Source organism: Lampris incognitus, chromosome 20, assembly GCF_029633865.1.
Source record: "Lampris incognitus isolate fLamInc1 chromosome 20, fLamInc1.hap2, whole genome shotgun sequence".
NCBI lineage: Eukaryota > Metazoa > Chordata > Actinopteri > Lampriformes > Lampridae > Lampris > Lampris incognitus.
Window position 1 is genome coordinate 8,356,253 of NC_079230.1, and position 15,143 is coordinate 8,371,395.

Genomic DNA, 15,143 nt, shown 5'->3' on the forward strand with positions numbered 1-15,143 from the left:
AGAATATTTGCCTGCCCATTGTGCTACTGTTGGAAATAAACCTCTTTAACCAAAAGTTCACTGCAGCCAACAGTATGCTGTGAACGGTACATTATTCATTCTCATCACCGACTCTATCCAGGTTGCCCATCCCCATTCTTCCTAAATGCAATAATACCCTCCGACTGCATCTGGTTAATTCCCCCAACTATGTAGCATGGCCTCGATGTTCCCAAGAATTATTACCAACGAGATTTTTTTTGTTAAATCTCACTACACACACAGACTTTGGTCCATTTGCCAAATTCGCCCCACGCTGAAGGCTTCGTGCCAGCCTTCGTTGTCTTTAATCATGGCCATTGTGGCATGGCTGTGTTGAGGGACGTGCTGGTGTAATGAGGGGCTTTCATACTCTTAACTGGCTGCTTTAAGGGGCAGATGTGGCTGCAGGCTCCTTAATTTGCACCACTCAGATTAGTAAACAATGAATTTCACTCACCCTGGAGGGCTCTTGCTCAATCAACATTTCCTTATGTTTCCAAAGTTGGAAATAATGTGACGGGGGGGAAAAAAAACGTGTCACACTTGTTAATATGCTAAATTTGGATGCCGCGTGTTTTAATTTTCACGTCGGAGAAGGCTCAGCGTGCTGCAGAGATGTGTGCTCATATGATATTGAAATGTGCCCTGTGTTATTCCTGAAAATGGGTTTCCGTAAAGGGAACCTGGAACACTTTATTTTTTCATCCCACCAAGCTGGAAGGAAATGAACACCTGCATTTGTTTTTGATATTCCTGAATTAGCATCCCCGCGACCCTGAGCGGGATAAGCGGTTTGGATAATGGATGGATGGATGAATTAACGATGGAACTACAAAGAGTGATTGCAAGAATTCACGTTTGAGTCCCTGATTGACCAGTTGAATAAGTAAATGGTTGGGTGAACTGTATGAGGATATTTCCAGCTAGCTTTCCCTCATCAGGTATTTCACAGTCAAGCGAGCCTCAACGTTATTGTGCAGACACAGGTCCTTTGACATATCAACCTACTTGGATTCTGATAAACTAAGACTACGTGAACTGTATTGGCTGGATTTGAATGATGAAAATAAAATGAAATGTTAAGATGCACTGAACATTTTTAATCCCTATATTCGTTAAGCGTAAGGTTCAATAGGCTGCTTTTGCATGCAAGACGGATCATTAAAGGCTGTACATACTACTTATAAATACTATAATATAGATCAATGCGGTATTTATAAAACATAATATTCAGCATGCATACGCACCACCCAAACCCTGTTTGCAAAATCCATCAAAAGCCCTCTATGTATGGCAAAAGCCTTGCCAGAAGAGCTTTGGGAATAGGTAAATCTCACCCCAGGACCACTGAAGTTTTTTATGCTGTCTGGAAGAAACGTGTCAAGAAATTTCCGCTGCTATACCCAGTGATATTCCCAACTGGGGGTAAAAAAAAACTACCATAGTTTGATCAATCACCAATATCCTGATGCATTTTAACGCTGTCCGGGTTCAAATGTGGTGATTGACAGAACAACACAGTAAAAACCTGAGTGTTAATTTAACTCTGACAGTGTACAAATGGATCCTTTTGGGTCCACTTTTACACTCTCAAGAGTTAAATTAACAGTCAGGAAGTTAAATTAACACTCAGGATTTTACTGTGTAGGTTCAGCTATCATTGTTGGTATTGATCGGGGCGACCCTTTTTTTATAAGGTGTATGGGGACAATGCATTGGAGTGCTACAATGGAGCCGATGGCATAGGACTTCAAATGTCTTGTTGGTGCAAGTTGCAGGTCTCAGACACAGACTTAGTTGCTCATACGTTGGTGGCACCAAGTTATGAGTCAACCTAGGATGAGGAGCTCGGACATCCGGAGGGAGCTCGGAGTAGAGCCGCTGCTCCTTCGCGTCAAAAGGAGCCAGTTGAGGTGGTTTGGGCATCTGATTAGGATGCCTCCTGGGCGCCTTCCTTTGGAGGTTATCTGGGCACTTCCAACTGGGCGGAGACCCCGGGGTAGACCCAGAACTTGCTGGAGGGACTGCATGTCCAGTCTGGCCTGGAAACGCCTTGGGATCCCTCAGGAGGAGCTGGAGGGCGTTTCTAGGGAGAGGGATGTCTGGAGTGCCCTACTTAGCTTGCTGCCACCGCAACCCGACCCCGGGGAAGCGGCTGATGATGAGATGAGATGAGATGAGATGAAAAGTTGATGGCACGGTGGCGGAGTGGTTAGTGCTGTCACCTCACAGCAAGAAGGTCCCGGGTTCAAACCCCTGGGGTTGTCCAACCTTGGGGAAGGTCATCCCAGGTCGTCCTCTGTGTGGAGTTTGCATGTTCTCCCCGTGTCTGGGGTGGGTTTTCACCGGTTGCTCTGGTTTCCCCCCACCATCAAAAAGACATGCATGTTAGGGTTCATACTCCTGTTTGTGCCCTTGACCGAGGCATGGCAAGACGAACTGGAGTTGGTCCCCGGGTGCTGCACCGAAGGCTGCCCACTGCTCCTAGCTACACAACTAGGATGGGTTAAATGCAAGCAGAGAATTTCCCCACAGGGATCAATAAAGTATCTCAACATCAAAAAACTCATAAGCAGGAGCAGTAAACTGGAGTCAATAATTGCAGCAAAAATGTTAAAATGTGGAAGTCTGTGCTTTTTGTGAGGCTACGTGTTCTTTTGAATGCATTAGTGACGTTGGATGGCGTTTGCACGGTTTCTTCCACGTCCCCAAGTATACTACTCTGCCCTCTGTAAGGCTTTCTGAAATGACCGATGTCCATGGGCAAAATCAAATACATCAACCTTCCCTCGTAATGCAGTTGCCCTTTGGAGAAAGGTCTTGACCGGATTTAGTCATTCATCTTTAACGTTTTTCCACGGAGCCTTTAAAACATCAGCGCTGATGATCTCGGCGCTCTTATGAGGACACAAGATATTGGTGTGTGCGTCAGATTTCCACTGACACATTTCACACCTGGCTAGTCTGAGGTTGTGTCTCTCTTCCCGGCCACATTTGAAACGCTGGCTGATGGAGACTTCGTGGAGCCAGACGGGCCTTGCCAAGCTCGTGTGCTAAAAGCTACGCCTGTTGGCTAACTCAGCCTTCTGTCTCCTCCGCCCTTCTAGGGCAGACCCATTCGTGTGTGTGTGTGTGTGTGTGTGTGCCACGGCAATTTCAAAAAGCCATTTTTTTTTGTCATGTAATTGAAATGAAAAGGAGCTGTCAGGTGCAGGAAAAGAATGGAGAAATATATTATTTTCCAAAAGTCTAACTTGACAATAGTCCATTTGACTTTTTTTTTTTCCTCCTTTGTGTTGGTGCCCAGATTTAAATATATGTTCTGCTTGTGACTGTGTTATAGGGGGGTACGATTCGTGGGGGGGGAAAAGAGAATTGGAAACGTTGTTCTCCTTTCGAGCTGTTTCCAGCATTATTCGTATATAATTTCAGCAAACTTTTCACTTTGCCGGCTGTTGTGCGAGTCACTCGAGAAAAGCCTCGACTAAACCCCCAGGTGTCATTTCAATGACTTACAGCAATTGCCCATTTAATGAATTTCTCTCTCCTCCCCCACCGCTCTCTCTCTCTCTTTCTCCTCCTTCTCCTCCCTCACCAGTGTGGACTTGGTGCATGCCCAGCTGCGGGTGTGCGAGGGCCGCAGCCTTGCCGACCTGGGTCTGAAGCAGGAGAAGATCAGGGTCAACGGCTGCGCCATTCAGTGTCGCGTGACGACCGAGGACCCCGCCAGAGGTTTCCAGCCGGACACCGGCAGAATTGAGGTAGGCTCGATGTCAGCGGGAATTTCCGATTGGCCGCTTGAATGTCGACTTGTTACACTTCTTAGATGAGTTGTCGTGCAGTTGCTCACCGCTGACGCATTTATGCACAAAGACTTTTTTTTACTTGGATTTTTGCTATACTTTGCTTTTACACGAACACAAAATCTCTCAATCTCGCACTTTAAAGTGAGAATGTCAGGCCCCCGCCTTCAGTACATTGCTCAGTGGCACTTGGCCTGTTCGGTTGGCCACTGTCACTATTAACTAGGGGTGCACCGATGCTGGTATTGAATACTGGGCCAATACCAATACTGGAGATTTTACCCAAGACTAAAAGCCGTGAGGGATATAGCCAGATGTGCATATATGTCCTGGTCCTTGCACTAGCGCCTCCTCTGGTCGGTCAGGGTGCCTGTTCGAAGGGGACACTGGGGGGAATAGCGTGATCCTCCCACGTGCTACGTCCCCCTGGTGAAACTCCTCACTGTCAGGTGAAAAGAAGCGGCTGGCGACTCCACATGTATCGGAGGAGGCATGTTGGTACTCTGCAGCCCTCCCCGGATCCGCAGAGGGGGTGGAGCAACGACCGGGGTGGCGCGGAACAGTGGACTAATTGGCTGGGTACATTTGGAGAGAAAAAGGGGACAAACCACCCCCCCCCCCCAAAAAAAAGGGCTTGCTCTACTGCATTTTTGGCATATGGAAGGAAGCCTGTACTCCAGTGGTGGAAAATAAACTGATTATATTTAAATTATTGTTCCCACCGACTCCAAACTGATCTTAGTCTACACTGTTCAGCGAAACCAATGGATTGGATCGGTGTTGGATTATCCGCCACTACTTACAAGATTCTTACGCAGTATGGCAGTGAAAAAGTGATATATCGGTGTATCCCTGCTATTAAAAACTGCTGCCTTGCAGTCATCGGTACAAAGTTCCACTCTGCTGGGCTCCAGACAAAAATCCACTCAGGAAGTTAAATGGGTCTGGACACAGTGTTTATTGGGAGAAACGTTTCATCACTCATCTAAGTGACTTCTTCAGTCTCAACTGACTGCAGGAATCCCCACCCCTATTTACCATAAACCAACACATACTGATCAGTACTTAAGGTATGACTCTCATCATCCACTGGAGCACAAACTAGGAGTCATCAGGACGCTGTACCACTGAGCTGGCAACGTCCCCACTGACGCAGCGGCCGGGGAAGGGGAGAAATCGGCTGTTATGCCACTGTATTGTGGGGTGGGGTGGGGATACCTGCAGTCAGTTGAGACTGGAGAGGTCACTTAAATGAGTGATGAGACGTTTCTTCCTCTTTACTTCGTGTCCAGATGAACTGATTCAACTTTCTTTACCTGGATTATTGAAGATGCATAAAGACAAAATCCAGACATGTTTGGTAGTTGGATCACAGCCCGTAACACACCTGGCCTCCCTTTGCCTGGTGGGGCTGATCTCACTCGGTGGGTTCTTCTTCTTTGCATTGGTGCCGAGTGCCCAAACCCGTCAGAACCACACACAGCCATATTGTTGCAGGCAATCGTGCGTTTGCTGTTACATTCAAAATGTAAAACGTTTGACTTTGTGTACCACTCTTGGATTTACTTATTCAATGATCCCATCACTCATGTCTGTGATGAACAGAGAAACAATGATGAGCTTTGGAGAACTCCTTGGTTTTTCTTGCCCTGAAATGGAGCAAACATTTTAAATCAAAGCTCTGATGAATCGGGTCAGTACAAGAGCGAACATCCTCTGTTCCGACTAAAGGCTTCGAAGTAGTCGGTTCTTGTTTGTGTTGATGAATATAGAAACATACGCCATCCACTTTTGATGCAACGGAACAAAGCCTCATCGACACTGCTGGCAGTGCCACGCTCAGTGGCTGCTGCTGTTTATGGATCGGCTGTATCGCATCACACTCGCAGTGAAACTCGCATTGGACCACTCTGTGTTTAAGCCCGCTTTATTACAGCCTCCTGTAAAAGGAGGAGGCCAGACACATTAAGCACTGGGATTGATGTGATAAACTCACTAGATCATAAGGACTATGGTGATGCTGAGATGTTAGATACACACACACACACACACACACACAAATTAACCATGCAAGACGTTGCTGAATGGCCATATATATATATATATATATATATATATATATATATATATACAGAGACATGTATGTAGCTAGAAAAAGGACACGCACCATCTAGGACATTTCGTGCCTCCCCCGTCTCCCATAATCCCAGCTGAATGTCAGAAAGTAGAACAGCAAGACGCCATTTCTTAAAGGGTCACCGCCTTTAAAGAGGTGCCACTGCTGGGCCCGTGTAGGTGAGTGTCTGCTTCTGTGTCTCTACAAGCCTTTTCTTTGTTCATTTTTGTGCAGACTGAAAAATCCTGACAGTCAAGTCTCATCAAAATAATAGACACCCCCCCCCCTTTCTATTTATTTATCTATTTATTTATTTATTATTCTTCATTTGACGGGTACAGTAGAGAGACAAAGACATGCATCAAAGTGCCCGGGCTGGATTCGAACCCAGGCCTCTGCGGTAATGACTCAGTCTTACATGGTACATGCTCTACCAGGTGAGCTAACGGGATGCCCCCATAGTAGTCCCCTCATTTGAGAGTAAGTCCCCTCCCTTTTTTTTCCCTCCCCAATTGTATTTGGCCAGTTACCCCACTCTTCTGAGCCGTCCCGGTCGCTGCTCCACCCCCTCTGCTGATCTGGGGAGGGCTGCAGACTACCACACGCCTCCTCTAATACATGTGGCGTCGCCAGCCGCTTCTTTTCACCTGACAGTGAGGAGTTTCACCAGGGGGACGTAGCACGTAGGAGGATCACGCTATTCCCCCCAGTTCCCCCTCCCCCCTGAACTGGTGCCCTGACCGACCAGAGGAGGCGCTAGTGCAGCGACCAGGACACACACCCACATCCGGTTTCTCACCCACAGACACAGTCAATTGTGTCTGTAGGGACACCCAACCAAGCCGGAGGTAACACAGGGATTCAAACCGGCGATCCTCGTGTTGGTAGGCAACGGAATAGAGCGCTGTGCTACCCAGACGCCCCATAGTCCCCTCTTTTGAGAGTAAGGTTTATCATCCTTTAGAAGAAGAGAGGCACCAATTAAGCATGGCAAGGGTTAGATTTATAGAAGGACCAAAGGAACTGAAAGTTACTAAGACTCCTTCTTCTTCTTCTTTGGGGTCGTCCCCTGTTTCTCAGTAGATTTTTTTCCCTCCATGGCTTTCTGTCTGACGCATCCCTCTCCCACAGTCCAACCTTCCTCATGTCCTCCTCTGTCTGGTCTCTCCATCTTTTCCTTGGTCTTCCTCGTTTTCTTTTGCCAGGTATGTCCAGGTCCAATACCTTCTCTACCATATAGTCCCTGCCTCCTCTCTGTACATGTCCAAACCATGTCAATCTCGTCTCTCTCAGCTTCTCATCCATTCCTCTGATCTTGAACGTAGCGCTCACTTCTTCACTTCTCTTCCGGTCTTTTCTAGTCGCTCCCAAGGACCAACACAGAATGGTCATGTGTGCTACCTGGAATGTAGATACTAGCCTCTCTGTTGTTACCATGTATAGTAAGACGTAAATACTAAGAGCTCATTTATACTCAATGTTAAATACATATATGTATACGGATCGAGCCTTCTGTCCGTACTCTGCGTTCATTTCGTCCGTATTTCTGCACGTTTTCTCTTGTGGAGCCGTACAAGCGGCGCAGTACCACCGGAAATACCACAGGAAATTGTGGGGGCAGTGTTGCGCAGTGTAGTTAATAGCTCACCCGCGACCAGCCAGCAACACACAACGAAGAAGACGATGAAATGGCGGAACTTTTTGAGGAAAGGCTGTGCGAAAGTATTGGCGCCAATTTCTCTCATAGGTGAAATCAGGGAGAAGAATTCCCTGTCCACATGCGGCGATGTATTTAATGGCCGCACAGACCACCGCCGTGTACCGCACTGCCTCTTTTTTAACAGATACATGATCATGATCTCCTCCACCGTCGCCATAGTTGCTCTCTTCTTCTTCTTCTTCTTCTTCTTCTTCTTCTTCTTCTTCTTCTTCTTCTTCTTCTTCTTCTTCTTCTTCTTCTTCGTGTGAATTTCCGGCAGCCGAGACACCTTACCTCTGAACTTGGAAGTGAACTCTGAACTTAACTCTGAACTGCCCTCTAGTGGATGTATTGCTTAACAACCATGCCAACGTAAAACACGGATGGGAAGTATGTGGGCAGTGATGTTTAGAGCATTTGAAACGGACGTATCTATTTAAGTACGTAAAGGGAGCATAAATGAGCCTTAAGACTATTGCAAAAAAAAAAAAAAATAGAATAATAAGAAAATGATTGATTACAAAGTTGTGTCCCAAACCCACTCCAGCAGCCTAGCCTGTATTTGGGCCGCACATTTCGAAGGATCCGAGTGTTTCAACAGCCATGAAAAGGTTCTTCACATACTTCTGGTCCTAGACGGAATAGAAATCAAGTGGATCTTTGTGAGCCGAGCAACAGGAAGTGATTTGGCCGGGAGGTCTGCATGACTAGCGCCGCGGCATCGCTGTTGCCGTTTGCAGCAACCCGTCATTTTGACAAATACTGGGTCATTTTATTTTGAGCTGTAATTTATTTATTACATTCTGTTCTGTTCCCTAAGGGACCCCGTGCTCGTATCTGGGCGTCTCGGAGCCATGTGTGGTGTTTGGTGGCGGCTCTAACTCAGAATGCATTTCCAGCGCGTTGGTTTTTTTTTTATTTTATTTTTTTTTTTGCATGGATGATCGCGGCGGATGGTGACCTCCTCACCCTGGCAGTGTCAGTGCCGTGCTCCTCTTATTGAGCTACACAAGCCCAGACAGATGTAGGGCCCCGTCCCCCCCGGGCCCTTACACAACGCTAAAACCAAGTACGGAGAACGTCGAGGACGCCGCAAGATTGTAGCCCGCCATGTAAGGTTTTCCAAGCAGTTATTATAACAAAAGGGTGGATTTTTGTTCAGTGTGGAACTTTGTGATGTTTTACAGTTTAGACTTTCAAAGCTGTGGATGGAACAAATGGAAAGTACTAAGTGTGTGCGTCACGGTCAAAGCGGCACAGCCCTTCGCCTGGCGTCACAACGCCAGTCCACATGGAGTCTCTGAGTGTCGCATCCATTATATATGAACATGGGTTCTATATTAGGCAGCTTTACCGCCGCTCTTTGTGTATATTTGTGTGTACAGTGGACTTCGATTGTGTGTATCTTGTAAATAAGTGTGTGTGAGTGTGTTTCAGCTATTGGGTCTCGGTGCCGGATAGGGAGAGCACGTCGCATTATTGATGTGCACGCCTCTTTCCGATATTAACCGTGAAAGTAGAGATGGAGGTCGTCTCCACAGCCTTTTTGTGTTGTGCGTGGTTGGGAGTGTGACTGTTTCTGTGTTGTGTGCGGTTGGGAGGGTGACTGTTTTTGTGTTGTGTGCACGATTGGGAGTGTGAGTGTTTTTGTGTTGTGCACGATTGGGAGTGTGAGTGTTATTGTGTTGTGCGTGGTTGGGAGTGTAACTGTTTTTGTGTTGTGCACGATTGGGAGTGTGACTGTTTTTGTGTTGTGCACGATTGGGAGTGTGACTGTTTTTGTGTTGTGCACGATTGGGAGTGTGACCGTTTTTGTGTTGTGTGCGGTTGGGAGTGTGACTGTTTTTGTGTTGTGCGCGGTTGGGAGTGTGACTGTTTTTGTGTTGTGTGTGCGGTTGGGAGTGTGACTGTTTTTGTGTTGTGCGCGATTGGGAGTGTGACTGTTTTTGTGTTGTGTGCGGTAGGGAGTGTGACTGTTTTTGTGTTGTGCACGATTGGGAGTGTGACCGTTTTTGTGTTGTGTGCGGTTGGGAGTGTGACTGTTTTTGTGTTGTGCGCGGTTGGGAGTGTGACTGTTTTTGTGTTGTGTGTGCGGTTGGGAGCGTGACTGTTTTTGTGTTGTGTGTGCGGTTGGGAGTGTGACTGTTTTTGTGTTGTGCACGATTGGGAGTGTGACCGTTTTTGTGTTGTGTGCGGTTGGGAGTGTGACTGTTTTTGTGTTGTGCGCGGTTGGGAGTGTGACTGTTTTTGTGTTGTGTGTGCGGTTGGGAGTGTGACTGTTTTTGTGTTGTGCGCGATTGGGAGTGTGACTGTTTTTGTGTTGTGTGTGGTAGGGAGTGTGAGTGTTTTTGTGTTGTGTGTGGTAGGGAGTGTGACTGTTTTTGTGTTGTGTGTGCGGTAGGGAGTGTGACTGTTTTTGTGTTGTGTGTGCGGTTGGGAGTGTGACTGTTTTTGTGTTGTGCACGATTGGGAGTGTGACTGTTTTTGTGTTGTGCGCGGTTGGGAGTGTGACTGTTTTTGTGTTGTGCGCGGTTGGGAGTGTAACTGTTTTTGTGTTGTGTACGGTTGGGAGTGTGACTATTTTTGTGTTGTATGCGGTTGGGAGTGTGACTATTTTTGTGTTGTATGCGGTTGGGAGTGTGACTGTTTTTGTGTTGTGCGTGGTTGGGAGTGTGATTGTTTTTGTGTTGTGTGTGCGGTTGGGAGTGTGAGTGTTTTTGTGTTGTGCGTGGTTGGGAGTGTAACTGTTTTTGTGTTGTGTGCGGTTGGGAGTGTGAGTGTTTTTGTGTTGTGTGTGGTTGGGAGTGTAACTGTTTTGTATTGTGTGCGGTTGGGAGTATGACTTTTTTTGTGTTGTGTGTGGTTGGGAGTGTGACTGTTTTTGTGTTGTGTGTGGTTGGGAGTGTGATTGTTTTTGTGTTGTGTGCGGTTGGGAGTGTGAGTGTTTTTGTGTTGTGTGTGGTTGGGAGTGTAACTGTTTTGTGTTGTGTGTGGTTGGGAGTGTGAGTGTTTTTGTGTTGTGTGTGGTTGGGAGTGTAACTGTTTTGTGTTGTGTGCGGTTGGGAGTGTGAGTGTTTTTGTGTTGTGTGTGGTTGGGAGTGTAACTGTTTTGTGTTGTGTGCGGTTGGGAGTATGACTGTTTTTGTGTTGTGCGCGATTGGGAGTGTGACTGTTTTTGTGTTGTGTGTGTGGTTGGGAGTGTGACTGTTTTTGTGTTGTGCGTGGTTGGGAGTATGACTCTTTTTGTGTTGTGTGTGTGGTTGGGAGTGTGACTGTTTTTGTGTGTGAGGCAGGTCTCATGATCTTCTCTGACAGCACTCACATGAGAGAGGCACTGAGGTCACCGTATGAGTTACTCTGACTCTCTCTCTCTGTCTCTCTGTCTGTCTGTCTCTCTCTCTCTCTTTCCCCCTCTGTCTGTTTTTCTCTCTCTCACTGTCTCACTGTATCTCTTGCTTTCTGTCTCTCTCTCTCTCTGTCTCACTGTGTCGCTCTCCATCTCTCTCACTGTATCTTTCTCTCTGTGTTTGTCTCACTGTATCTCTCTCACTGTCTCTCTCTCTGTCTCACTGTATCTCTGTCTGTCTCTCTCTCTGTCTCACTGTATCTCTGTCTGTCTCTCTCTCGGTCTCTCCCACTTTATCTCTGTCTGTGTCTGTCTCACTGTATCTCTGTGTGTGTCTCTCTGTCTCACTGTATCTCTCTTTCTCTCTCACTGTATCTCTGCCTCTCTGTCTGTCTCACTGTCTCTCTCTCTCTCTGTCGCTGTATCTCTTTGTCTCTGTATCTCTCTGTCGCTCTGTCTCACTGTATTGCTCTCTCGCTCTTTCTTTCTCTGTCTCTGTCTCTCACTCTGTCTCACTGTATTGCTCTCTCGCTCTCTCTTTCTCTGTGTCTCTGTCTCTCACTCTGTCTCACTGTATCTCTTTGTCTCTGTATCTCTGTCGCTCTGTCTCACTGTATCTCTGTCTCTCTCTCTGTCTCACTATCTCTGTCTCACTCTATCTCTGTCTGTCTCTCTCTCGGTCTCTCCCACTTTATCTCTGTCTGTGTCTGTCTCACTGTATCTGTGTGTGTGTCTCTCTGTCTCACTGTATCTCTCTTTCTCTGTCACTGTATCTCTGCCTCTCTCTCTGTCTGTCTCACTGTCTCTCTCTCTCTCTGTCACTGTGTCTCTTTGTCTCTGTATCTCTCTGTCGCTCTGTCTCACTGTATCTCTGCCTCTCTGTCTCTGTCTCACTGTCTCCCTCTTTCTCTCTCACATCCTTTCATCTTTGTCACTTTTGTGTCGCTCTGCTCATTGTGTGTGTGTGTGTGTGTGTGTGTGTGTGTGTGTGTGTTGTGTATTCTCGTGCCTTACCCATGAGGTCTGATCCCTGCTGCAGATGCTTCTATGCTCTGCGGTCCCATTTACATTTCACGTTGCAGTTTCCCCCTCGTCTCTCCCTTCAGGACGGCCCGTCCTCTCCATCTCTTCAGTTTAGTTCCCCTAATTCGCTAAACCAACACTGACAAAATTGAAAAAGCACTTTCCGAGCAGTTGAAATCATACGCTGCAAGAAAAAAAAAAAATCAAAACTTTAAATGAATTTGTAAAATTTGATGAAGAAAAAAAAACAAAAAACAGCCTATTTGCAAAAAATGAAAAGATGTCAGTATTCACGTGGGACTAAAATGCTCGTGCAGTGTTTTCCAAACACGTGGGTCTGGATGATGCCCAAATGGCCCAGAGGGCCTCGCCTGGGGGGGGTTGGGGGGTTGTAAATGATTAAAATCATTTTCTCAGACAAAGTCGTGCCAAAAGGGGCCAGACGCAGGGTAATGCGATGTGACGTGTTTAGTTTTGCTGGTTGGAGGAGGCTGTCGGAGGAGCTGAAGGCCAGGTGATGTTGGAGCGTATACATCCGAAGTGGAGGGCGGATGGACGAATGCTGTATTAAAGAGAAACCCTGCGTACCCCTTCCTTCATTGGCTTCTCTGTCTTTACCTCCTGCTTCCCGTTCCACACCCCTTGTCCGCCCTCCTCTCTCTGTGCAGGAGGAGGAGTTGTGCAGACAGCCGGGTTGGCTACTTGGATGTGCTTGAATTCGACTCGCGCCGGCGGTTTTTGGGATAAAACGAATGGTCTCTCTCCCCGCTCCCGAGACAACAGGAGAGGTGGAACGGTGCTGGAGCGCGCACAGAATTTGTTTGGATTCAATCTTGAGTCGTTAATCTTCCTCTCGGGGAGCGCCCCTTTACTTTAGTAGGGGTTTATGTGGCTTCATGATCCCACGCTGAGCTCAGATGATGCCAACTTTCTATTTATTTATTCATTTTTACTACTTTATTGATCCCCGTGGGGGAAATTCTGGTTACACTTTCTATGAAGCTTGCGTCTATAATGCCCCATAAGCATCTATAACACCCTATAAGTGTAGCTATAAGTCATTGTAAGATTCATTATAACCATGTATACGCCTTCACAACACCTCATAACCACCTTTATGATACATTATGTCAATTTGGTAAAACTTTCTATGAAGCTTGCATCTATAATGCCCCATAAGCATCTATAACACCCTATAAGTGTAGCTATAAGTCATTGTAAGATTCATTATAACCATGCATACACCTTCACAACACCTCATAACCCCCTTTATGATACATTATGTCAATTTGGTAAAACTTTCTATGAAGCTTGCATCTATAATGCCCCATAAGCATCTATAACACCCTATAAGTGTAGCTATAAGTCATTGTAAGATTCATTATAACTATGCATACGCCTTCACAACACCTCATAACCACCTTTATGATACATTATGTCAATTTGGTAAAACTTTCTATGAAGCTTGCATCTATAATGCCTCATAAGCATCTATAACACCCTATAAGTGTAGCTATAAGTCATTGTAAGATTCATTATAACCATGTATACGCCTTCACAACACCTCATAACCATCTTTATGATACATTATGTCAATTTGGTAAAACCTTCTATGAAGCTTGCATCTATAATGCCCCATAAGCATCTATAACACCCTATAAGTGTAGCTATAAGTCATTGTAAGATTCATTATAACCATGTATACGCCTTCACAACACCTCATAACCACCTTTATGATACATTATGTCAATTTGGTAAAACTTTCTATGAAGCTTGCATCTATAATGCCCCATAAGCATCTATAACACCCTATAAGTGTAGCTATAAGTCATTGTAAGATTCATTATAACCATGTGTACGCCTTCACAACACCTCATAACCACCTTTATGATACATTATGTCAATTTGGTAAAACCTTCTATGAAGCTTGCATCTATAACGCCCTATTTCTCTGCGTTTAACCCATCCTAGCTGTGTAGCTAGCAGCAGTGGGCAGCCGCCGTGCAGCGCCCCGGGGACCAACATCCAGTTCGTCTTGCCATGCCTTGCTTAGGGGCACGGACAGGGGCATTAACCCTAACATGCATGTCTTTTTGATGGTGGGGGAAACGGGAGCACCCGGAGAAAACCCACCCGCGGACACGGGGAGAACATGCAAACTCCACACAGCGGGCGACCCGGGACGGCCTAGGGTTCGAACCCAGGACCTAGGACTAACTTGTTGGAGAGGCCTCCGTTTTGCCGGTCAGCTTTTTCCGTATTCAGAGGAGCCCCTCATTCTCAGGTTAAACCTGACAACACTTGAGATACTCAAAATTACTTTGCTATAAAAAAAATACTATAAAATATAAAAGTACTTTAATTTAGATACTCAAAACGGTGCCCATATTTTGAATTATTAAAAAAAAATACAGTTGATGGAAGAAAAAAAAAACCCCCCACCAGTTCCATGGGGCAGTCCAGCTCCTAGTGGGCCCCCGGGCTGCTGTGAATGATGAGAGACATGTCTCTGCAAGTAAAGTGAAAGTCTGGACAAAATGTGTGAGCTCGCCCTCTGCAGAGTGGCTGGTGACCTTTCCACTTCAAGGACTCTCCGCCGCGTTTCCACACTTCCCCCATCACCCATAAAGGAGCGTGTATTTTTAGCCTCCTCCCTTTGACGACCCCCCCCCCCCCCACACACACACACACAAACGCACAAACACTCGGCCTATACCCTCTCTGTCACTCAGTCCTCCTCTTTCCATTCCTGCACATCTCCCATCTCTCTCTCTATACCGCTCTCCATCACTCCTCTGCTGCCATGGCCGCTTTCCACCATTTACCATTGCTGTGTGTGTGTGTGTGTGTGTGCGTGTGCGTGTGCGTACACACTGCTAGGTCATGAGGTTGCCACGCTGAACCCCGTCCACTCCGCCCATCAGCACCGTCGCCACTATGCAATATGCATGAAGCAAACAGAATAAACACAGGAAAGCAGGGACGGAGGAATGAATAAGTTATTACTGAAGGGCTTTGAAGAGGTCAACTAATGAGAGACGGTGAGTGTAGAGTCGGGATGAGGGGGTGAGGGGTGAGGGGGGGGTGGCGAGAGCAGACAAGGTGTGTGTGTGTGTGTGTGTGTGTGTCTGCGCG

At 46.6% G+C, this 15,143-nt stretch overlaps 1 protein-coding gene across 1 annotated transcript in view; it reads left to right on the forward strand.

The window, feature by feature from the left end:
* The window catches only part of LOC130130374 (pyruvate carboxylase, mitochondrial), a 469,779-nt gene that overhangs the window by 149,277 nt on the left and 305,359 nt on the right, over positions 1-15,143 (forward strand). Inside the window, exon 11 of the mRNA XM_056300064.1 lies at positions 3,620-3,782. Coding sequence (XP_056156039.1) covers positions 3,620-3,782 — 163 coding nt within the window. The remainder of the gene's footprint in view (positions 1-3,619; positions 3,783-15,143) is intronic.